General features: G+C 42.1%; 1 protein-coding gene across 1 annotated transcript in view; it reads left to right on the top strand.

Annotated features, from left to right (window-relative positions):
- Nucleotides 1-25,222, top strand: part of LOC115143113 (sodium channel protein type 8 subunit alpha-like) — a 104,322-nt gene extending 79,100 nt beyond the window's left edge. Inside the window, 7 exon segments of the mRNA XM_065001797.1 lie at nucleotides 1,782-1,904; nucleotides 14,768-15,052; nucleotides 16,696-16,749; nucleotides 16,934-17,071; nucleotides 18,858-18,962; nucleotides 19,179-19,449; nucleotides 19,809-25,222. Coding sequence (XP_064857869.1) covers nucleotides 1,782-1,904; nucleotides 14,768-15,052; nucleotides 16,696-16,749; nucleotides 16,934-17,071; nucleotides 18,858-18,962; nucleotides 19,179-19,449; nucleotides 19,809-20,971 — 2,139 coding nt within the window. The 3' untranslated portion in view covers nucleotides 20,972-25,222.
- Nucleotides 25,223-25,429: the final 207 nt, after the last annotated feature.

Genomic DNA, 25,429 nt, shown 5'->3' with positions numbered 1-25,429 from the left:
TCATCCATTGTTGCTTTCCCCAGTAACATTTTTCTACTGTTGTGTATCGAAGGCTGTGGTGTCTGTATCTTCCCCTGTCTCTGGAAGAGCAAATGTAAAGTTATATTTTGCACTTGACCTGTCCTGTTGGATGTGTTGGGTTGGGTAATGTGATGGATGGATGGTAAGTCAAGTCATGACTTCTGAGTCTTAAACTCCATTATCAACTAATGTGTTCTCATTCCTGATGGTTTAAGTATGTGTTAATGTCTGTGCTCAGTTTTGTGGAAGGGTGTGTGTGTGTGTTTGTGTTTGTTTGTGTGTGTGTGTGTGCACCTGCCTGTGCATTGTGGGTTACTCAGAAGGTGCAGGTCTCTCTTCTCAGTATCTATTTGCACAGCCAGAGGAGGGAGGCATGGCGGCCACTCCCCGCCTTTACTACAGGGGGCGCCAAGCAGACAGAGGCTGAAGGTGACCATAACCCCAAAGAGCAACGCCAATGTAGTAGCCGAGAGGACAGTGGAAGCTTTAGCGTGCCATTAGAAAAGCCAGGGGACAGACATAGACAAAGGCTGTGTGTATATACGGTAGAGATCATTTTAATATTAAATCTACCCCTTTGTGAAAAAGAAACCCATGGTTTAGAATAGCGTAGTTTCATCGGTAGTACTCAATACATTATGTATATATATCTATTGTACATTTTCATGAATGAGTGAAACCAAAAGATCAGCTCTTTCTCAAACACAGCCTTTGTCAACAGTTCCCAGAAGAGAAGAAGTCTGTCCCTTCAGAGCTGTGATAAAGTATAGTATTTGTCATTGGTAGACTCTAAGTATGTTTTAGACATATTTGCAAATCCCTTTGAATGAAACTGTCCCCTGTTTCTCAATGCCCATATAACAGTCCAGAGTCCTCTGCCATTTGATGAGGAATAAAGGCAGTATAATATGTTGTCCCTTGACCCAAATCCCCCCCTGCCAGTATCACGTTATCGTGGATGGTCATGGGAGACAGAGGGGAACGGAGCTCAAGTTTTCTAACAGGCATGGTGTCCTGTGGTCTCTGTGCCTCTTTGACTCCTTGTGCCTCTCTGTCCTGTAACTACTCTACTACTGTGTCAAACCACATCTTTGGTCCATTGGGTCACCTTATGTAGGCTATGACTCCGTCATCAGTTCAACTTGTGGTCTAGAATAGAATGAAATGTGAGTATAAGATGGCTCAGGGATGTGCACATTCAACCTTTACCTTCTCTCGCAGGTACCTATAACCGTGTCTCTCTTAAAATTAAAAGGGGTGTTGTACTGCAGACGAGAGGGACTTGGCTTGGATGTGTTGAGGGGCCAGGGTAAGATTATTGTGGTTTTGTCTCGGGACTCTCCCTTTCACAGGTTGTCCTCTCTCCTACTCGTCCCCACTACCGTCCTCACCCTCCTGGCTCCCATCTCCATTCTTATACTCAACTGGTACTTTGTGAATTGTGTGAATATTGTACATTTACTGTGTGTCTTTTTGTGAACGCGTGAATTTTTGTGAATGCATTTCTCCTCTCAAATTTCCCATTTGTTTAATTCTGCTACCTCTTTTTCTCTCCCCTTATTTTCCTCCTCTTTCTCTGTCTACCAAACGTTGCTAGCCAGGTATACTGTAGAGCTTATTTTCAAGCTTCACCTGCGTTATAAACTAAACCAAAACAACAATCAAAATTGGTCCAGTAGGGTCTATCTCTCTGTTACCCTTTCTAACTGTTTGGACCCTCTCTCTTCCTTCTCTCTTACTCTCTCTCTCTCTCTGTATAGGTGTCTATAATCACTCTTATAGCTAATGCGATGGGCTACTCCGATCTAGGGCCCGTTAAATCACTACGGACATTGAGGGCATTGAGGCCCCTTAGGGCCCTGTCTCGTTTTGAAGGGATGAGGGTAAGATCTAAAACACCAGGCAGCTGGTCCTTCTGCATGTCCATTCAACAGTTACAGCACCAATCAATGCATGCTATAATGAACTAGACAAGATGATCATGGACAGCACTCACCTCAACTTAGCTAACACTTTCCCAGCCTAATTGTAGCCAAACCAATGTCCAAGTGGAGATTCAGGAAAATCAAAAATGAATCCCCACACTTGTCTCAAAGCTGCGCAATGGCGCTGTCCCAAACAAAACGGTGCTGAAATTACCATCTAGTTGACCACACGTGGGTAGGTAATTGCTTCAAATGTATTACAAGGATTGGATAACTTTGGGAGTTTCTGTAAGCAACAATTTGATAGGCCTACATGCCTTCAATTGCATTATCCTACTTTATTCCAATATTTTCGTTGTCATTCAGTGATAATTATTCCCACAGTAATTATTTATGGTTCCATCTAGAAAACAGTGCATGCTTAGTGGTGAGAGATGCGAAGAGATGGACAAAGTGGCATGCCTTGCAAAGTTTATAACTGGCATGAGGATGGTTAACACGCACTGGCTAGCAACCATCAAGAGAGCAGTGCATGCCAAAGCTGCCTCAGCATTACGGCCACGTTTCATACTTAGCCTTAGGCAGAACTTTACTGAAATCATTGCTAGGTCGTTTGGCGGAAATACAAGTTTTGGCACCAGCAATAGACAATGCCTTTGAGATATAAAGAAAAGGTATGATGACATTTTAAGAAAAACTTTTTAGTTTCAAAGGGATACAAGTTTATTTAGATTATATCAATATTTGCTCATAAAGGCTTTTCCACTGCCACCATGTCAAACAAACAAATGATCTCTAGGCATTTATAAAATTGTACCAAAACGTCCTGTTTCTATCATAGACTTCATGATTTTCTTTTATACGGTATGACTTTACTCGCAGAAAAACTGTAGATGGAAACTGTGGATGGAAATTTGCATGAAACGTTATCATTTCAGAAAGTCATGTTTAAGAGAAAACAAAGTCACCTTTATTTAACCAGGCAGGCCAGTTGAGAACAAGTTCTCATTTACAACTGCGACCTGGCCAAGATAAAGCAAAGCAGTGCGACAAAAACAACAACACAGAGTTACACATGGGATAGAGAAGCGTACAGTCAATTACACAATAGGAGAATATGTATACAGTGTGTGCAAATTTAGTAAGGAGGTAAGGCAATAAATAGGCCAATAGTGGCGAAGAAATTACAATTTAGCAATTTACACTGGAGTGATATATGTGCAGATGAGGATGTGCAAGTAGAAATACTTGTGTGCAAAAGAGCAGAAAAACTAAAACAAATATGGGGATGAGGTAGGTAGTTGGTTGGATGGGCTATTTATAGATGGGCTGTGTACAGCTGCAGCGATCGGTAAGCTGCTCTGACAGCTGACGCTTAAACTTCAGTGATTTTTGCAATTCGATAAGGCGGAGCTATACATAGCAAAGACTTATAGATGACCTGGAGCCAGTGGGTTTGGCAAATATGTAGCGAGTACCAGCCAACGAGAGCATACAGGTCGCAGTGGTGGGTAGTATATGGGGCTTTGGTGACAAAACGGATGGCACTGTGATAGACTGCATCCAATTTCCTGAGTAGAGTGTTGGAGGCTAATTTTTAAATGACATCGCTGAAGTCAAGGATTGGTAGGATAGTCAGTTTTACAAGGGTAAGTTTGGCAGCATGAGTGAAGGAGGCTTTGTTGCAAAATAGGAAGGTGCAACTGATATATTAAGAAAGCAATGATTATTTCAAATAGGGATTGAAGGGAATTTCAGGTTAATTGTAATGATAAAATGTTGATTGGTAAAATGGAAATATGTTGCAAAGCTGCCTCATCACAATGTCAAAACAGAGCAGAGATGTAGAACTTGTGAAAGAAAACTGGAGAATAAAATCACTCATCCCATATGAATATGTCATTTCTTAACTGAAATTGGCAAGCTATTGTACTTAATTTAGAGCCTTCACTTCTACTATCGAGGGCTTTCAAGCAAGAGATCCTCCCTGTACCCTGTTCCGTCAACTACTGTTTCACGTGTCTCACTCTAACCTTCCGATGTAACACACGACTTACAAGAATCAGAAAACCTGACCCCATTGGCCCCATGTGGTATTCAGCACAGACTAGCCCACACCAAGCCCACACCAGCCCAACACGGGCTAGCCATCACGAACCCAACAAAGGCTAGCCCACATGAATCCCACACCAGTCCAACATCACAGAGTTTTCAAACCCAGACTCCCAACAGGACGACATTTTGACAGACCAGACCGGGGTTTGGGATGTCAATGAGAAAAGTGAAAAATGTGACCTTAGTTGTGAATATTTTTGAATTCTAAAAAAGTATTACAGTAGCTGAACATGTTTTAACGTTGATCAAAAACAACTTCATATCGGAGTGTCTTTGATTTCACGGCCTGCACCGTGCGGCACGACTGTTAGACCCAATGACTTGTTTCGGCACATGAGCTTAGCTAGCTAACGCCATGACATCACCTACAAGTATGATCAGGGATTTATATTGCAGAAGCAGTTTCTGGGGTTATTCATACTAAACTATCTTTTCTGGCATGGGCTAGCCATCACCAGCCCAACCCAGGCTAGCCCACACCAATCCCACACAGCCAAATACAGGCTATCCTACACCAACCTAACACAGGCTAGCCCACACCAAGTCCACATCAACACAACACAGAACAGCCTACACCAACCTAACATAGGCTTACCCACAACAAACCCACAACAGCCCAGCATGGGCTTTCCCACACCAAGCCCACACCAGCCCTTGTGCACACCATGCACACAAATATTCGAATGAGCCTCCGCCTCTTTATTATGAAGTAGCTGGTGTGGAATAGCCTGTGTTGGGTTGGTGATGGTTGACCCACAGCAGCCCAATATGGGCCTGCCCACACTAAGTCCAGCATGGGCTAGCCCACACCAGCTTCTTCATAACATATAGGAGGAGGAATATTCAAATATTTGTGGGCGTGGCTTGCAAACATTTCTTTTTGAGAGTGTTGTTCCAGTTTAAAGGGTGCGTTGTGTGATGCTCAAAATAAGTCATGTGAAGAAGTCTTTAAAATAATAAGTCATTAAAGAAACATTTATGTAAGTGAATGGGGCATATAAGGAACATATCAGATTTTCTAGTAAGACATATATGTATGATAGTAACAACTTGGTTGTCAACAATGGAACATGTTTGCTAAATACCTTTAACGTTGGAAAATTATAAAATGTATATGTAAGTAAATAAGATTTTAATAAATAAATAATAAATAATTGGGGCCACCTTCCTTGGGGCCAATCGGCTCAATTTGGGCAGCCTACATGGGACCAATATTTTAGCCGGCATTGGGCCCACATCGTGCCAATGTGGGCATGTTTGCTTGTACCCGTTTCTAGTGAGTACAATTATAGAAAACTGAATGTGTAAGCCAAGCCATTGGGCAGGGCTTATTTGTTGAAGCCTTGGCACGTGAGACACCTACACCAAGTGAGACTCATAGTAACATTTCTCACAGCTTAATATGCCGCAGTTTGTTATTAGTTTCATCAGTCAATTTCCTGTGATGGATTTTACCAGTACTGGTTGTTATTCTTTGAAATGTTGGTCTTGTCTCCTCTCCAACTTGTAATTCCTACACAACCTCCCATACTGTATGTACCAACCAGCTCTGTCTACTGATCTCCCCACCTCCCTAGTTATGTCATGTCACCAGAGTTTGGTGAAATACACTGCATGACCAAACGTATGTGCACACCTGCTCGTCGAACATCTCATTCCAAAATCATGGGTATTAATATGGAGTTGGTCCCCCCTTTGGTGCTATAACAGCCTCCACTCTTCTGGGAAGGCTTTCCACTATATGTTGGAACATTGTTGCGGGGACCTGCTTCCATTCAGCCACGAGCCATTAGTGAGGTCAGGCACTGATGTAGGGTGATTAGGCCTGACTCACAGTCGGTGTTCCAATTCATCCCAAAGGTGTTTGATGGGGTTGAGGTCAGGGCTCTGTGCAGGAGAGTCAAGTTCTTTCACACCGATCTCGACAAACCATTTCTGTATGGACTCGCTTTGTGCACAGGGGCAATGTCATACAGGAAAGGGCCTTCCCCAAACTGTTGCCACAAGGTTGGAGCACAGAATCGTCTAGAATGTCATTGTATTCTGTAGCATTAAGATTTCCCTTCACTGCAACTAAGGAGCCTGAACCATGAAAAACAGCCCCAGACCATTTTCCCTCCTCCACCAAACTTTACAGTTTGCACTATGCATTGGGGCAGATAACGACTGCCACGTGGTGAAGTGTGATTCATCACGCCAGAGAACGTGTTTCCTCTGCTCAAGAGTCCAATGGCGGCGAGCTTTACACCACTCCAGCTGACGCTTGGAATTGCACATGGTGGTCTTAGGCTTGTGTGCGGCTGCTCGGCCATGGAAACCCATTTCATGAAGCTCCTGACAAACAGTTATTGTGCTGATGTTACTTCCAGAGACAGTTTGGAACTGTAGGGAGTGTTGCAACCGAGGAGAGACTATTTCTCGTGCTACGCGCTTTAGCACTAGGCGGTCCTGTTCCGTGAGCTTGTGTGGCATACCATTTCGCTGCTGAGCCGCTGTTGCACCTAGACGTCTCCACTTCACAATAAAAGCACTTAAAGTTGTCCGGGGCAGCTCTAGCAAGCCTAAATTTGACAAACTGACTTGTTGGAAAGGTAGCATCCTATGATGCTAACACTGATACACTGATAGACAAGGACAGTCAGACAAATAGAAAATACAATGATATGCAAACAATACAACAACAAAAATGACAAACAATACAAATAAAAATGTATTTGTGTGTTAGTGTGCGTGTGTGTGTCCCCTCACAGTCCCTGCCGTTCCATTTGCGGTAAACGCTGCATATGTCGTATCAATCGGAAATGACCTTTTAATTTCTATCCTGCAATCTGTAAATCTTCAGTGATACAGACTGAATAGAGCCCTAAACCTCCATAATACAGGATCATTCTGCTATTATTTGACTGATAATGTCTGAAACATTTACTCCATGTAACATGCATGTAATACACATACACCAGAGAACCATGTTTCCCTTCTTGGCAACAGCAGTCGACAATAATAGAAAAACAGAACAACAACCACTGACAATAGTAGTAGTTTTTATTTTATTTTTTACACTCACTTATTGATAAGGTACACTTATAACATCTTGAAGGCCTTGTTATGAAGAGGGAACCAGGTCCGTCATCACATTATTATGATGCCATTTAGTGAGGTTAACTCCCTAGTCTACTCATCAAGGTAACTAAATAGGTGTAGTTATTGAGGTCATTTGCCATAATCAATACACATTCTGAGGGAAACCTTCAGTCCACTCTGACTGTCTTGTCAAGGTGGGAACATGGCTCTGTAAATGAGCCTGTATGACTGTGCATGCCAGGTTCAGCTCAGCCCTCTAAGAGCTTCTGGGTGTCCTGCATTAAAACATCAAATGTACATCGCCAGAGCATTACACTGTGTGCTACTGCTGATACCGCCACCGCTTATCTGTGTATGACAGGGGGAAGATAAGGGCATGGTTTGGGGAGAAGTGGAAGTGTCAGCTGCTTTCCATTGTACTGCTTTTGTGACAGATTGCCCAGGCGTTCTATGACTGAGATATGTGGATAGGCCTACTCTCTTAGAATTGGTGGACTCGAGGAACCCTGGAGATCCTCAAAGAACCATGGAGTTCCTCAAGAAACCATTGCTGGTCAATGGTTCATATTTGCACCTTTGGTTATTTGAGGGGTTCTTGGAAGAACCTTTAATGTTTCAATGTAGCAAAGAGTTCCTAAAGGAACCCTGAACCAGAGGCATGGCTGAGGAGGGGCGTGGCTTTCAGATAGGTCTTTTTAGACAACCCGTTAGAGTGTATGTAATTCCAATTAATCTGTTCTATTGTCATCACATGTTAAGGTGGAGCATGGACAGTTTTGTAACATCAATTAGGCTTAGAGAGGTCCCTTAAGAGCCTATGCAAATCCTGAAGTTGAAGTAGTTACCACTTTAGTGTTAAGAAAAAATGTTGGGACTTGTTTACATTTTCACATTACATCATATATCATAAATAAACTGTCAGCAAATGTCAAAAACTTTCAGGAACTAAATATACATAATTAACCGGTTTGAAAGCAATTCAAGTTAATAAAGATCAGTTGTGAGGGTTGGGATGGGTCCTTAAAAAATATATATAATCCTGTTGTTCCAAAAGCCTCTCCCCAGGCGCTTCGGCACAACCAGTCTGTTCAAGTCGCCAGGACCGTGTGTGCATGTGCGACATCCCATCCTCGGGTCACTGCAGCCTGTATCGCCAGGATGGACCTTGGCACTGGCACGGCCAAGCAGAACAGACCAAACTGCGCAAGATGTTGGGGCAATGAAACCTTTAACTGACAACCCTGCGCAGTAGATGATAAATGAGCCATAGACAATCCACATGTGAGAACACACATTCAACACTCTGGTTATCAAAGTACAGTGCTACCTGAGGGTCTGACCTCCATCTGCTTCTTTGCCTGAAATGGGATACCTAGTCAGTTGCTCAGCTGAAATGTGTCTTCCGCATTTAACCCCTCTGAATCAGAGAGGTGCAGGGGGCTGCCTTAATCAACATCCACGTCTTCGGCTCCCGGGGAACAGTGGGTTAACTGGCTTGCTCAGGGGCAGAACTATATATTTTTACCTTGTCAGCTCAGTGATTCGATCCAGCAACCTTCTGGTTACTGGCCCAATGCTCTAACCACTAAAATACCTGCCACCACGGCATCAAACACAGACTGTGAATCCCAAACCACTCCCTACTAACTTGATCGGAGTACCCTCCGTTTTCATGTCTTGCTGACACAAGAGAGTGGCGATGGGATCAATAAACCCATCAACTTCGGGACACACTCCTGACTTGAATTATGCAATTCATGTTCCATTTTTAAATAATAAAACAAGCATGAAATTCAAATGAACACATTCCCTCTGTTGTTTTACAAGATATAGCCTAAACTTGAGTAACAGTTAAACATTTAATTTGGGAGATATTTCATCAGTTATGCGTCAAGTCTCTAAATCAGACAAACAAATGCACATGACATTATAATTAGGCACGCCTCTCCATTCTTTTGTATTACATTGTGCAAACTCCAAACATATTGCAGTGCATGTCAGGATAGCACTTCGCTCTGTTGCCTGCAGCATTGCTTGCTCAGTCGATGTGGATATCCGATGGTCTAATTAGCCCTTACACCCTCGATAATTTCCCCTCCCTCAGCTTTGGGACACTTGAACAAATGGCTTGATAGTGCTTGAACTCGCAAATGGAGGGCCGAATGGTGAGGGAAAGGGGTTGATTTGGGATTCAGACAGAAAAATATTGAGAAATCACACATAATACATTTTCGAGGGTTAGTGTTGGGTTTGGCTCTGGCTGCCTGTCAGGCGATGCCCATTCCCATACCCCAACAACAAAGCTTGGAGCCCAGTCCCAGAGTGTGCCGCATGCCACTCAGGTGGAACCAGGATCTGTATCACCAGCTTCTTTTCCTGCAATGGCATCAAACACAGAAAAGAGAGAGAAATCACACATAACAAATGGTAGCAATACATTATGAATTGCAATCAGAGAAAAGGAGCGGTGAAGCGTCGAAAGACATATCAACCTTTGTCCACCTTCCAGGACCTCAATCAACCTTTTGGGTTAGTTTTCCCCTGTCTGCTTGAGGTCGGAGAGATTGGGACTCTTGGTGGACTTGTTCAACATCGCATCACTATCAGTCTTACAATCACAGTCAAAAGCTGAACTTTCCCTGCCATTACTGCTACCACTGCACATTTCTGGGCTGTCTGGCAGGACTGCAATGGGGGAGGGGGAGTCTCCTACCTCCTCTTCCCCTCCTCAGGGTGTGCCCCCAGCCGGAGAGCCAATTGACTCCAGTGGCGGGAAAGTGAAACTGGCAGGAATTTGAAACTTCCATCTCTTCCCCTTTAATCAGCACACTAACTTCTGCACTCCCTGCCTCCGTTTCCTTACCTGCACCTTCACCACATCCTCAACAATGACCAACCCCTGTTCAGTACTCGCAATACGGGGACTGCTTGGGGGCCATTTCTATAGAGATGGGTCACCTTCACAGAGCTCGAACGTTATGTTATACTGGTACTCCAAGAAGGAGTGGCCCAGTCCCCTGCACACCACCTGCTGGCAAATCTCATCTAGGTGCCCCTGCTCTCCATACTTACTACATAACTTCGGTTGGCCCTGATTAGGAAAAAAAAGAAGACAATATACAATTACAAAATACCATTTAAGATCCATGTGTCAAAATAAACTACAAAATACTTGTTCTAAAATTATTTACTTAGAATACTTGTATTTTGAAATACAGAAATACATTTGCAAGTAGCCAGCCCGAACAGCAACACCATTCTCAGGCACAAAAATATTTTACTTGCTATGACATGTTGTTTATCTACCTTGGTTAAAAGTTCATTTGTGGAATTTCTTTCCTTCTTAATGCGTTTGTGCCAATCAGTTGTGTTGTGACAAGGTAGGGGTGGTATACAAAAGATAGTCCTATTTGGTAAAAGACCAAGCCCTATTTGGTAAAAGACCAAGTCCATATTATGGCAAGAACAGCTTAAATAAACAAAGAGAAATGACAGTCCATCATTACTTTAAGACATGAAGGTAAGTTACTCCGGAAAATGTCAACAACTTTGAAAGCTTCTTCAAGTGCAGTTGCAAAAACCATCAAGCGCTATGATGAAACTGGCTCTCATGAGGACCGCCACAGGAAAGGAAGACCCAGAGTTACATCTGCTGCAGAGGATAAGTTCATTAGAGTTACCAGCCTAAGAAATTGCAGCCCAAATAAATGCATCACAAAGTTCAAGTAACAGACACATCTCAACATCTACTGTTCAGAGAAGACTGCGTGAATCAAGCCTTCATGGTCGAATTGCTACAAAAAAAACCACTACTAAAGGACACCAATAATAATAAGAGACTTGCTTGGACCAAGAAACACGAGCAATGGACATTAGACCGGTGTAAATCTGTCCTTTGGTCTGATGAGTCCAAATTTGACTTTTTGGTTCTAACCGCCGTGTCTTTGTGAGACGCAGAGTGGGGAAACGGATGATCTCTGTATGTGTGGTTCCCACCGTGAAGCATGGAGGAGGTGGTGTGATGGTGTGGGGGTAATTTGCTGGTGACACAGTCTGTGATTTATTTAGAATTCAAGGCACACTTAACCAGCATGGCTACCTGAGCATTCTGCAGTGATACGCCATCTGGTTTGCGACAATCATTTGTTTTTCAACAGGACAATGACCCAGCATAACTCCAGGCTGTGTAAGGGCTATTTGACCAAGAAGGAATGTGATGGAGTGCTGCGTCAGTTTATCTGGCCTCCACAATCACCTGACCTCAACCCAATTGAGATGGATTGGAATGAGTTGGACCACCAGAGCAGATGCAGAAGGATTGGGGCCCTATTCAGAATCAGGCAGCGTGCATACAATCCACCACTTACGAGTATATTACTTGCTAACGTTTAGTCTGTGGACAATAAAGTAGACGAATTTAGGGCGAGGATCCCCTTCCAGAGACTGTAACATACTTTTTTACAGAATCATTGTTTTCTCTGGATATATATGGTCCCCGTCCATTCAGCCAGTGGGCTTCTCTGTCCATCGTGCCGATAGGAAGAAAGAACTCTGGGGAAAAAAGAAAGGAGGTGGGGAATTGTTTCATGATTAACAACTCCTGGCGTGATTGTGGTAACGTACAGGAACTCAAGTCCTTTTGTTCTCCCGATCTGGAATATCTCAACATCAAATTCCGAACATGGACATGTACAAACACACAAGCTACGACCTCCGTAAGGCAATCGAAGATGCAAAACAACAGTACAGGTACAAAGCGGATGCCCAATTCTACGGCTCAGACATAGGAAGTGGCAGGAACTCCAGACAATCATGGATTATAAAGGGAAAACCAGCGACGCCGTGGACACAGACTCCTCGCTCCCGGACGAGCTAAACACCCTCTTCACCCGCTTTGAGGAAAACAGAGCTGTCAACGTGCTCCCCAACGCTGACAAGGACTGTGTGCTCTCATTCTCCGTGGCCGACGTGAGTTAGTCATTTAAGCGTGTTAACCCTCGCAGGGCTGCCGGCTCAGACGGCATCCCAATCCATGTCCTCAGAGAATGTTCAGACCAGCTGGCTGGAGTGTTTACTGACATTAAATCTCTCCATATCTCAGTCTGTTGTTCCCACTTGCTTCAACATGTCCACCATTGTTCCTGTACCCAAGAAAGTGACGGTAACTTAGCTAAACTAAACTTCTGTCATCATGAAGTGCTTTGAGAGGCTAGCTAAGGACCATATAATCTTCACCTTACCCGACACCCTAGACCCACTACAATTTACATATCGCCCCAACAGATCCACGGACAACACAATCATCCTATCCCGCCTGGACAAGCGAGATACATATTTAAGAATGCTGTTCATCGCCTAAAGCTCAGCCTTCAACACCATAGGGCCCTCCAAGCTAATCACTAAGCTCAGGGCCCTGGGCCTGAAACTTTCCCTGTGCAACTGGGTCCTAGACCCCAAGTGGTGAAGGTAGGCAACAACACCTCTGCCGTACTGATCCTCAACACAAGGGCCCCACAGGGGTCTATGCTCAGCCTCCTCCTGTACTCCCTGTTCACTCATGACTGCATGGCCCCACACATCTCCAAATCAATCATCAAGTTTTCTAATGACACGACAGTGGTAGGCCTGATTACCAATAACTAAGAGACAGCCTACAGAGTGGAGGTGAGAGCCCGGACAGAGGCGTGCCAGGAAAATAACCTCTCCCTCAACATCAACAAAACAACGGAGCTGATCATGGACTACAGGAGACAGCAGAGAGCGCACGCCCCCATCCACATTGACAGGGCCGCAGTGGAGAGGATCAAAAACTTAAAGTTCCTCTGAAACGGTCCCTTCACACAGACAGCATGGTGAAGGCGCAACAGCACCTCTTCAACCTCAGGAGGCTGCAGAAGTTTGACTTGGCCCCAAAGACCCTCAAACATCTATAGACGCACCATTGAGAGTATCCTGTCAGGCTGTATCACAGCCTGGTACGGCAATTGCACCTTCCACAATCGCATGGCTCTCCAGAGGGTGGTGCGGTCAGCCCAATGCATGACCGGGGGCACGCTACCTGCCCCACAAAACATCTACAGCATCCAGTTTCACAGAAAGGCCAAGAAGATCAAGTTGGACCTCAGACACCCGAGCCACGGCCTGTCCACCCCGCTACCATCTAGAAGGGGAAGCCAGTACAGGTCCATAAAAGCTGGAACTGAGTGATTGAGAAACAGCTTCTATCTCTCAGACATCAGATTGTTAAAACTGGCCTCCTCCCAGTAGCCTGCTCTGAACCTTAGTCACTGTTCTAGCCGGCTACCACACGGTACTCTACCCTGCACCTTAGAGACTGCTGCCCGATGTACATAGAGTCATTGAACACTATGTGCAATGACATCACTTTAATTATGTTTACATATGGTTTCACCCACTTTCTATTTATATACTTTATTCTAGTCATGGCTCATCCTATACAAAAAAAATCTGGATTATGTGTGTATTGTTTTTTTTATTGCTAGGTACTGTTGGAGCTAGAAACACAAGCATTTCACTGCACCTGCGATAACATCTGCATATCTGTGTATGCAACCAATAAACATTGATTTGAAACCAACACCACCCACAGCTAAGCAAGCTAGCAGGCTAACAAACAACCACAGCTGCCACCAATTATCTACTTAAACAAGGGCTAAAGGGGACAAATGGAAGAGAAAGGAAATAACATTTGTAGGTTAACTGTAGCCAAGTGGGGCAAGTTAGCCAGCTGCTAGCAGGCCCAAACTGAAGGTTAACCAGCTAGCTAGGTAACAGACTTCACAAGCTCAGCGCTAACAAACAATTGCTATACTAGACTACCCCGTAAGTAGAAGCAATCTAGAAACAAAAACGGAGAAAACCAGGAAATAAGGAAAAAGGAGGCTAACACATCCTAACAATGATGCACCTGTAGTTCCCCTGACAGCCACTCCACCTGGTTGCAAAAAACAATGGACGTTGAAATACAAACTTAACAAGATCAACAAGTATAACATTTACTCTAATGGGTGACCACAAATAACTACCTGAAAGCCACACCTCCAATAAGCCACGTCTCCAATCTTATAATAGTCTGCCACCTCTTCAATATATTTTTTTTAAAGGTTCAAAATTGAACCCTTCTGATCAAAAAAAGGTTCCGGTGTGAACCATTACACAGGGATTTCTCAAAGACCCTTTTCTGAGGGGTTTCTCGAGGAAACTTTTTGACCTGGAAATAAGCCATGTCTCGGCGTGGTAGTTTTTAAAACCCCAAAAGGTCTTTCCAGGCATCTTTACTTCCAAGAGTGTATATTATCTGCATACACATTAAAGGTTTCAAATAGGTACACCTGATTTATGCAAAAATGGGACCTCAATCCCAGTATTCACTGTGCTTTGTCCAAGTTAACCTCATTGGTGACATCAGTTGCATATGATATTGTAGAGTAATAGCAACACATAAGGAAATAGTCAAGATAAAAAGCTATAAGGCGATAGTCAAGATTAACCAAACTGATGTGCAACTCACATTATCTCTGTGAGGGAGTGGGTTTATGTTTGTATGTCTGTATATGTGTGAGTTGTATCTCATGCTGTTCCTGTTTCCCTGGTCCCGTGTGTAGGTGGTGGTGAATGCCTTGGTGGGAGCCATCCCCTCCATCATGAATGTGCTGCTGGTGTGCCTCATCTTCTGGCTCATCTTCAGTATCATGGGGGTCAACCTGTTTGCAGGGAAGTATTACTACTGCTTCAACGAGACCTCAGAAGAGAACTTTAAACCGGACGTCGTCAACAACAAGACAGAGTGCTTTGCACTAATCAACGCGAATTACAGTGAGGTCAGATGGAAGAATGTCAAGATTAACTTTGACAATGTGGCTGCAGGATACCTGGCACTTCTTCAAGTGGTGAGTTCAAGGTCTTTCCTACAGTCGTGTCTCTGACTTCCTTAATGTGATGACAAGCTATTTTAGGAAATCGATTACCTAACATTTGATTGATTAACTCGTTAATAACCTGGGGCACCACAGAAGAGTTTTTTTATATAGAGCGGCTATCTCCCAAATCTTTTATATCAATAGCAGTCAATCAGTCATGTATTATTCTTTACCTTCTATCAGTCTCATCTGAACGCCATAAAAGTCTTAGTTATCTGTACGAACCCAGCCTTTACTATGAATCATCCATACACAAATTGGCTCAATTATTTATTTACTATCTAATTAAACAATTACAGAATATACAATACATAATAACATTATACAGTAAATACCATCCCTAGTGGACTAAACAAAAACAGTTTGGTTATAACATGAGAGATTCAGAGAGGAAAAGGGGACAAAGGAACATGGGTCTCTATCTGACATGGGAAGCTATTCTTGCATAAATATGAATACATATGCACTTTAACAATCACTCTTTTGGATAAAGGAATGTAATCAGTATTTACGATTGAGCTAGTGATGTGAGGCTCTGGTTTGCCCAGTCGAGGTCGCCATTGTCCTTTGTTGATTCTGCCGGGTCGTCGTGGAGTGAGATGTTCATCTGCATCGGTCAATGTTCTTACTAGATTTGCTACCTTTCCAGCTGCAGTCTGTTAGGCTGTAATCTAGGACTCACGTCTTCTTGAGTGATCAAAAGTTCAGAGCTCATACCATTTCACGTGTGGAGCAAGCTCTCACGTTTTCTGGCAAGTAGAGTTGAAATTAGACTTAGCCCTTTTTAGTATTTGGAACTGAGGTGACTTTGGGTCACAGCGCTTTTATAGAAATGTAGAAAAGGGGTTGGTTCATCATTTCCAAACGAGTTACCGTTAAAACACACCATTTTAATTTTAGAGGACTTAATCACAATATTATCTTTTCAAAAGTATTCTTATACTTCGTTAAACATTTTATCCAACATTCATTTTATCCAGAAAGCCTCATAACTGAGGAACCCATATTAACAGAGTTAGGGTAATGTGGCTGTATTGTCTTTCATGAGGTCACAAACATGAAACAAAATGGACAGGGTCGTAGCTGGCTTCTCCACCGACCTTTTACACATTCTCCAAAATAGGAATATTGTTCAACTCTCAAATTCTGGGATGTAGTAGAATTGGGCGGGAGAGTCCCTTTATCTTACTGTGAAACTCTCTCTCCATACTGCATGGTCAAGGTGAGGTGTCTCTGCACGGAATTTATATGACTGGGTGTTAAAGTCATAACGCTGCCCCCTCCTGACAGGAGAGGGGTGGTGTCACATCTCTGCTAGAGGGCTAGCTTCATGACACTATTGATGTTCTGACTTTTCACTCCTTTGGCCCCTTGCCCTCCCACTTTGGAGAAGGTCAATGTTGAACGGTACTTAGACTGCAGAAGTCAATAATCATATTTTTTTCAGTCATTGGCTTCCTACTGTACCTCATCTTGTCCTTCATCTTGTAATTTTCTTCCTTCCTTTTCAACACCTCATCCTAATTTCCTCTATTTCTGCTTAACCTTAATTCTTCTTCCTCACTTTTCTTTCCCCCTTTTTCTCACAACTCTATATATCCCCTTTCTCACAGGCCACGTTTAAAGGTTGGATGGACATAATGTATGCTGCCATTGATTCTCGGAGGGTAAGCCTGACACTTGAGATTTGTCTTCCTTTTGTTTGGTGGTTGGTATTGTGTGAACAGATGTAACATGTTCTAGAATAACCTACCAATACTAACTTGTTTGGAAAGGGACTTTTGAACCCACAAAGGGGAATGTAATGAGGGAGAGTTTGGAGCTTGAATGTCTTTTTCCTGCTCTCTGTAGGTGGAGGATCAGCCGATCTATGAAGACAACATCTACATGTATATCTACTTTGTTGCCTTCATCATCTTTGGCTCTTTCTTTACCCTCAATCTCTTCATTGGTGTCATCATTGACAACTTTAACCAGCAAAAGAAAAAGATAAGACCTCTTTTTCTTATTCAAGTTTCAGGTTTTAATGTCACATGCACAAGTACAGTGAAATGCCTTTCTTGCAAACTCAAAACCTAACAATGCAATAATCAATAACAATGTATTACTAGAAAAAAAGACATGAAATAAGAACAAGAAATATGAAGGCCTCCCGAGTGGCGCAATGGTCTAAGGCTGTGCCACTAGAGATCCTGGTTCGATCCAGGCTCTGTCGCAGCCGGCCACGACCGGGAGACCCATGGGGCAGCACACAATTGGCCCAGCTTCGTCCAGGTTAGGGGAGGGTTTGGCTGGCAGGGATGTCCTTGTTCCATCGCGCTCTAGCGACTCCTGTGGTGGGTTGACATGGTCGCCAGGTGTACAGTGTTTCTTCTGACACATCGGTGTGTCTGGCTTCTGGGTTAAGCAGGCAGTGTGGCTTGGTTGGGTTGTGTTTCGGAGGACACACAGCTGTTGCCTCTCCCTAGTCCGTATGGGAGTTGCAGCGATGAGACAAGACTGTAACTACCAATTGAATACCATGAAATTGGGGAGAAAAAAGGGTATTATGAAATACGTAAGTAAGCATACTATATGCAGGAAATATTTTTCAAAAGTCAGTTCCAATACCATATTTATAATGTGCAGGAATGCTGGAGTGATGGCGGTAGATTATGTAAGGGGACTAGGCAATAGCATTTCGCTACACTCACATGAACATCTGCTAACCATGTGTATGTGACCAATAACATTTGATTTGGTTTGATTGCATACTGTGTGAGTGGGTGTGCATAAATATATGTGCATATTATGTGTGAGCAAGACAATTCCTTGGACCTGTTAATAAGATAAAACTATACTGAACAAAAATATAAACGCAACATGCAACAATTTCAAAGAGAGGAAATCAGTCATTTCAAATAAACCCATTAGGCCCAAATCTATGGATTTCACAGATATGCATCTGTTGGTCACAGATACCGTTCAAAAAATGGGCCTCCCAATGGGCGCAGGATTTCGTCACAGTATCTCTGTGCATTCAAACTGCCATCGATAAAATGCTTCATTGTCTGTAGCATATGCCTGCCCATACCATATTCCCCACCTCTGCCATTGGGCACTCTGTTCACAATGTTGACATCAGCAAAATCCTTTCACACATGTCACCATACACGTGGCCTGGGTTGTGAGGCCGGTTGGACGTACTGTTAAATTCTCTAAAATGGAATTGGAAGCGGCTTATGGTAGAGAAATTAACATTCAATTATCTGGAAACAGCTCTGGTGGACATTCCTGCAGTCACCATGCCAATTGTGCACTCCCTCAAATCTTGACACATCTGTGGCGTTGTGTGACAAAACTGCACATTTTAGAGTGGCCTTTTATTGTCCTCAGCACAAAATGCATCAGCGTAATGATCATATGTCATAAGGTGAATGCACCAATTTGTAAGTCGCTCTGGATAAGAGCGTCTGCTAAATGACTTAAATGTAAATGTAAAAATACTGTTTAATCAGCTTCGTGATAGGCCACACCTGTCAGGTGAATGGATTATCTTGGCAAAGGAGAAATGCTCACTAACGGGGATGTAAACAAATTTGTATGCAAAATGTGAGAGAAATACGCTTTTTGTGCGTATGGAACATTTCTGGGATATTTTCTTTCAGCTCATGAAACATGGGACCAACACTTTACATATTGCATTTATAGTTTTGTTCAGTGAAGGTTAAGAACAAGTTCCCACATTATTTGGCTCAACAAGGTTGTAACCAGATGTTTTCTTGTGTCCCTTTACTTTGGAGGTCAGGATATATTCATGACAGAGGAGCAGAAGAAATACCACACTGCCATGAAAAAACTTGGCTCAAAAAAACCACAAAAACCTATACCAAGACCATTGGTGAGTCTCTTCCTTTTACCCAGGGGCTACTTTGGGGGAGGCGTAAATGAGGCGTTTTCTCATTATGGTAACATTCAAAAGACATGTTAAAAACGAAACTTTACTAACAAACAGACCTTCCAGAATGTCCCCTTACCAAATGTGCCTCGCTTTAATTTGTTAAACCTACTGACGTTTCTTTATCCATCCTCCATTCTTTTCTCTATTTTCTCTCAGAATAATTTTCAGGGCCTGGTATTTGACTTCGTAACGCAGCAGGTGTTTGATATATCTATTATGATGTTGATCTGCCTCAACATGGTGACCATGATGGTGGAGACGGACGATCAGTCAGAAGAAACTGACAACATCCTCTACTGGGTCAACTTTGTCTTTATTGTTATTTTTACTACTGAGTTTGTGTTAAAGCTCTTTGCCCTTCGGCACTACTACTTCACCATTGGGTGGAACATCTTTGACGTGGTCGTGGTCATTCTCTCAATTGTTGGTCAGTAGTGATTTCATCCCTTTATTGTCTTATATGCCTGCTATTTGTGTGCTAGAACCTGAATTGCTGTTTTAATTCAAAGTACTAGAAATGGGTTGCTCTATTTTCTATCAAAAATCATGTGTCTAGAAGTATCACATTATTATGAAATTTGTGGCCTGGGAAAGTGAGATCATGTGTTAACATCTCCCCCTAGTGGCCTACCAGTCACAGGACAGTTTATATTATTATTATTAGAGAAATAAATGTATGACAGAATGTTATGGCTTAAAGGAAACATACTAAAAAGATTGCAGAACATATCAACAATCATACATTTCTCCATATCCTCTTCTTTCTCTGTGTGCTTCTCTATCCAGGCATGTTCCTCGCAGATATCATTGAGAAGTACTTTGTCTCTCCAACCCTCTTCAGGGTGATCCGACTGGCCCGAATCGGCAGAATCCTGCGTCTGATCAAAGGGGCCAAGGGCATTCGGACTTTACTGTTTGCTCTGATGATGTCACTTCCTGCCCTGTTCAACATCGGGTTGTTACTCTTCCTGGTTATGTTCATCTTCTCTATCTTTGGCATGTCTAACTTTGGCTATGTCAAGCATGGGGCAGGAATCGACGACATGTACAACTTTGAGACATTTGGCAACAGCATGATCTGCCTGTTTATGATCACCACATCTGCCGGCTGGGACGGTTTGTTGTTACCCATCCTCAACTACCCACCTGACTGTGACCCACAACTGGAGAACCCAGGTGCACCAAATACGGGTGACTGTGGCAACCCCTCGGTTGGGATTTTCTTTTTTGTCATGTATATTATCGTCTCCTTCCTAATCGTCGTCAACATGTACATTGCCATTATCCTTGAGAACTTCGGCGTTGCGACTGAAGAGAGTGCCGACCCGCTCAGCGAAGACGACTTCACGACCTTCTACGAAATATGGGAGAAGTTCGACCCAGACGCCTCGCAGTTCATCACCTATGGCAAGCTTGGAGACTTTGCAGACTACCTCGAGCACCCGCTCCGTGTTCCAAAGCCCAACACCATCGAGCTGATCTCCATGGACTTGCCCATGGTGAGCGGGGACCGGATCCACTGCCTCGACATTCTGTTTGCATTCACCAAACGGGTACTAGGCGATACCGGAGAGCTGGACATGCTGAGGGATCAAATGGAACAGCGCTTTATTGCGGCAAACCCGTCCAAAGTGTCTTATGAGCCTATTACTACTACTCTGAGGCGCAAGCAGGAGGACGTGTCGGCCAAAATCATACAGCAGGCCTACCGAAACTACCTGGCTAGACGCGGCTTCAAACGCAAGCGCAGACCTGCCAGTAACAATAATGTGAAGAATGGGGGGACGAATCCGGAAAAGGAAAAGAAGGAGGGCACGCCCTCCACTGCCTCTCTCCCCTCCTATGACAGTGTAACCAAACCTGACAAGGAAAAACAGGATGAGAACGAAGGAAAGGGAGGGAAGAAGGAGGCCAGAAACCAAAAAGCCGTCAGGGAATCTAAGTGTTAGAATATCGTAATAATAACAGTAATAATTATTATAATAATATAACTTCAAACAAAGCGAGAGGAAACCATCTAATCCACAGATGTACAGATTATTTCATTTGCAAGTAAGAAAAAGAATAATATTAATAATTTTGTTTACAGACTTCATACTATTGATGCAGAGGGAAGCAGCTCAGTCTCTTACAGCTTGAAGACACTTGAACTTGATTTAATCTAAAAAAACAGACTGTCTGACATTGTTGCATCTAGACCACTGATCTTAACAAAAGGGAATGAAAAACAGACAAAATATGGAAGAAATGTCTTTGTTTGCAAAAGGGCAGATAGTGGACTACACACAAGGAACAGAACTCTTCACTAAGAGGAATGAATGAGAAACGCTGATAAGGGATTTAATGTGTGGGATTCCCATGGAAATACAGAGCTATGCAGGAAAAATATGGAAATACTGCTTGTCTTGAAGAATCATCTTCCAAAAGCAGCCAGAAGGGCCTCTGTATCATTTAATTTAGACATTCATGGAGGACATTATCACTCTGTATGAACAAACAGAAGAACGGCTGAGAAGAGAATAACAAAGACCCAGAGTAGCCTAATGTAAGGTTTTTTTATTTGGTTTGTTAATACTGAATATACTTGTATCTCCACATAATTTGAGTGGCAAAAAAAAGCAAAAAGGTACAAAACAAAAACAACAAACATTTTCACTTAACTCTTCTTCTCATTCTATCTTTGTTATATCCACATCAAAAGGCTTTTTCTACATGGGCTTTCCCATCGATTGGTTAAGGGGCTGTTTATTAAGGAGTCATCTTGGGCCAAGGGCTTACATTTACTCAGTCAGATTTCCAAACAAATACATAAATAATTGTGCTTGTTCAGTGCATAGTAATTACTTGCATGATGGCATGTTTTGATCAGAAATCTTGCATGAATAATCATAGTCCACAAGACACTAATACTCAGAACACAACAGTGGCTCGATTATAGGTTTGAGGTTGTCCACTGTCAAAAATTCAAAGTTAGAAGTAAATCATTAGTATTATGATGAGAAACTTTGTGTCGAATGAATACCAACGTTGTGGATTTTATTAGGAGAAATGCAAACTAAATGTATTGCTGCTATGGGATGCAGAAGAGATGGGATTGGATGTATGTGTGTATTTGGTGGATTGTTTTAAGAGAAGAAAATGATAATGTAAATCTTAAAAAGCTTATATTTATAATTTGTATGCAGCAATATCACTTACCTAATTGACCATGCCATCTGCCTTTGTTTTTGTGTTGGACGAGGGCATTGTGGGAGTGTCTACGTTGGTAGGGAATTGACAGGTGTAGCAAGCTAGTTTTGATTTCAGATTTTTCTCTAAGGCCAATTTAGACTGTTCTACAAGGTTTGAGTGAGGAAAGAATGTTGTGTTTGTTTCCAATAACTGCTGTGTTTTATTTCTTTACCATGTGCTGATTCATTTGTACATGTTGTGATGGTTTACTAGTTTATATCATTTTAACATGTATTTTCCGACATAACTACGAGGGAGTTAATATTGGGCTAGGAAATTAGAGAGAAATATAAATTGGTGTATAGGGTTAATTATAGGAGGAGAAGCCAAAGAGACATGCCTTCTTACTCATGGTCACCCTTTGTCCTTGGAATGGGAGTGGGTGAACAGTGCCCCCCTGCTGCCTCTTCTGTTCTTCGCTGTCATTGTTAGACGGAGAGACCCTAGAAATATACGCAATGCTCGAAGAGTTCACCCCTTAATCTCAGGAGATATTACAGATGTATTATAATGAGCTCTGCAACTAATTGCAAGTGAAAGTGATGATGAGAGTACTTATGAAAACGCATTTTCCTGTGATTTGGTGTGATATTATGCCACGCTGTTGGACAATGGTCTCGGCTGGCAATAGCTCGGGCAGTCAGTCTGTCAGAGGCCATTCGAGCTTCCTTAAAAAAACATTTCGAAAAATAGGGCAAGAAGCATCTCTTGAAACGGCAACATTTTGCTCGCTTGTAAGGGCAGTGTTTGAAAAGGTAGCGGATTATATTTGTGGTTTTGTAGCTTTGGACTTAGGTCAGGTCTAAATAAAATATAACAATCATACTGCTCAACCCAATAGCAATCAGAGGTACTTAGGAAACACTGTGAGGAGATGTCATGAGAAGTAATATGGATTTGTTTGTTTGAGCAGCACACTAAATTCTGTCAGAGGCAAACAGTATGTGAGCAATGGAGAGTAGGCCCCATAATACAATATTTGTGAAAAATGTGCTCCAAAACCCCTTATCAGCCATTCACTCCACTTACGTAGAAAGCATACCACGTAACAAATACCAAATAATGAACAGAGCAGACCCCAGGAAGAGTCACTGCTGCCTTGGCAACAGCTAATGTGGATCCTAATAAAAATACTAAAGGTACTACACCCAAGCTTTTGCACGTTCTGGTGTGCAGTGATGTCACTTCCTATTAATTAATAAATCCCCTTCTCAAGTTTTATAGTCCAGTTGCTGCATGAGAGCTCCAAAATCATTGTGGGTGTTAACTTGAACCAAATAAAACTCTGAATGACAAGCATAAAAGCTACTGCCTTCCATTTTTTCTCCATGCCCATCAAGGATATACATGTATAGATGTGTAAACAGAACAAATAAAAAATATTACATACATCCATTTGAAAAAGATCTATAAAAAAATAAATCTACAGTTCAGGCTATGTTGTAAATGGCACAAATTGCTGAAAAGTAACGAATGAACTTTTTAATAGACTATAAATAATGTAATATATAATTTTATGCGTGCATGCACATGCGCCTTTTTTTGTAAATAAAGAAATACTTACAAAATGACTGCTATTAATCTAATACGAAATATGATACCCATAAATAGAATGGCTTCCAGCTGACACACTTTGTCACACTTGTTAGACTGTGACACATTTGTTAGATGGAGTAGATTTTTGGAGTCACTTTTCACATTAATAAAGAAGGAAGTAACTAAACAAATCAATATTAAATAGCAAAAACTATATGAAAATCTATATATAAATTAATACATATATAGAGCTATACTACATATACATATAGTTCTAATATATATATATATATATATATATATTAGAACTATGTGCTCAATTCTCTCTTCCACTCCTTGTATTAAGGACAATGCAGTACCACAGACTGTAATAGCTCACGTTTAATTTTTGCGTGCAATATGTTCAGTGAATGACCAAAACTCTGGCCTGCCCAGGATCTCAATGTACTGGGGACCAGCATACAATGCATGGTATTGTATTAGCTGCTTGCTGAGGATTGTGTAGCCTGTGTTGGTGAGAGGATTGCACTACCAGCACACCCTTTTGTACATGTGTGAAGATGTCTTGCCCACAACTTCATCTATCTCTTCCCACTGAATATAAACACACATACACATACGTACTGTACTGTACACACACACTTTCTATCCTGAGACAAGCTGGTGCTGGCCAGTCAGTATGCCCCTGTATCCTGAGCCTCAGGTCGCCTAGTGTGACAGCATTTTGATCGTTTTAGCACTGACCTTCCTCCATGTTCACCCTAAACACACACCAGTGCAGTTTGGATTTAACATTTCATTTGGTTGTTATTTTTTTAACGATGTATCCGATCATTTCAAGTTTTATTGTCTTTCTTGTCTGTGTTTGTTTCTTGGTGCAATATCTCTTAATTTAATGGCATGTGCCTTTTTAGCAGCCTATTTAGACTTGAATGATTTATTTGAAAGAGGATATCTCCAAACCCATGGGTTTAGCGAATCAAAATGAAGCACGACAAAAACCATGGATTGACAAAAATATTCAAAAATAACCAATAAACTCGGAAACAACGTCACCTAGACTGGATCAACTGAATTAACATCACATAGAGTCTAGTACAAATGATCTTTGTATTCTGTCTGATGATCATTTACCTGGTAAGAGAGCTTGCCTTCTGTTTAAGACTTGGGTTCAATTCTGTTGTGGATTTATGAATTGATTTATGTAGCCTTTATTTTGTTAGCATGACTGAGATCTGTTATTTAGTATTTTTTGCTGATTTGTTGTTGTTTTTTTTAAAGCTTTTTGACTGTCGTTATCTCTTGCCACTAATACAGTCAGAGAAAGGACCGTGTGTTGCACAATCACTTGGGACTTTAAGTGAGAATCAGTGAAAGATTGTCTTCATTTGAGCACGAATCTATTCCCAAACAATAAAGCAGCCTTCCAGTTATGCTTCATAGTGGTGTCTTTTTTTCTAGAATATAATGAAATATAATTTATTTTACAAAAGGGGGGAAACTTTTCATCAAAGACTTTAAAGGTCCAATGCAGCCGTTTTTATCTCAATATCAAATCATCTCTGGGGGAAAATTAAAGTACCTTGTTGTGGTTGTTTTCACTTAAAATTGAAAAAAATAAAATCACAGTATTATTCCAA

This window comes from Oncorhynchus nerka, linkage group LG15 (genome assembly GCF_034236695.1).
Source record: "Oncorhynchus nerka isolate Pitt River linkage group LG15, Oner_Uvic_2.0, whole genome shotgun sequence".
NCBI classification, from domain to species: Eukaryota; Metazoa; Chordata; class Actinopteri; order Salmoniformes; family Salmonidae; genus Oncorhynchus; species Oncorhynchus nerka.
Note: the sequence above shows the minus strand (reverse complement) of the source record. Positions and strands in the feature narration are given on the sequence as shown.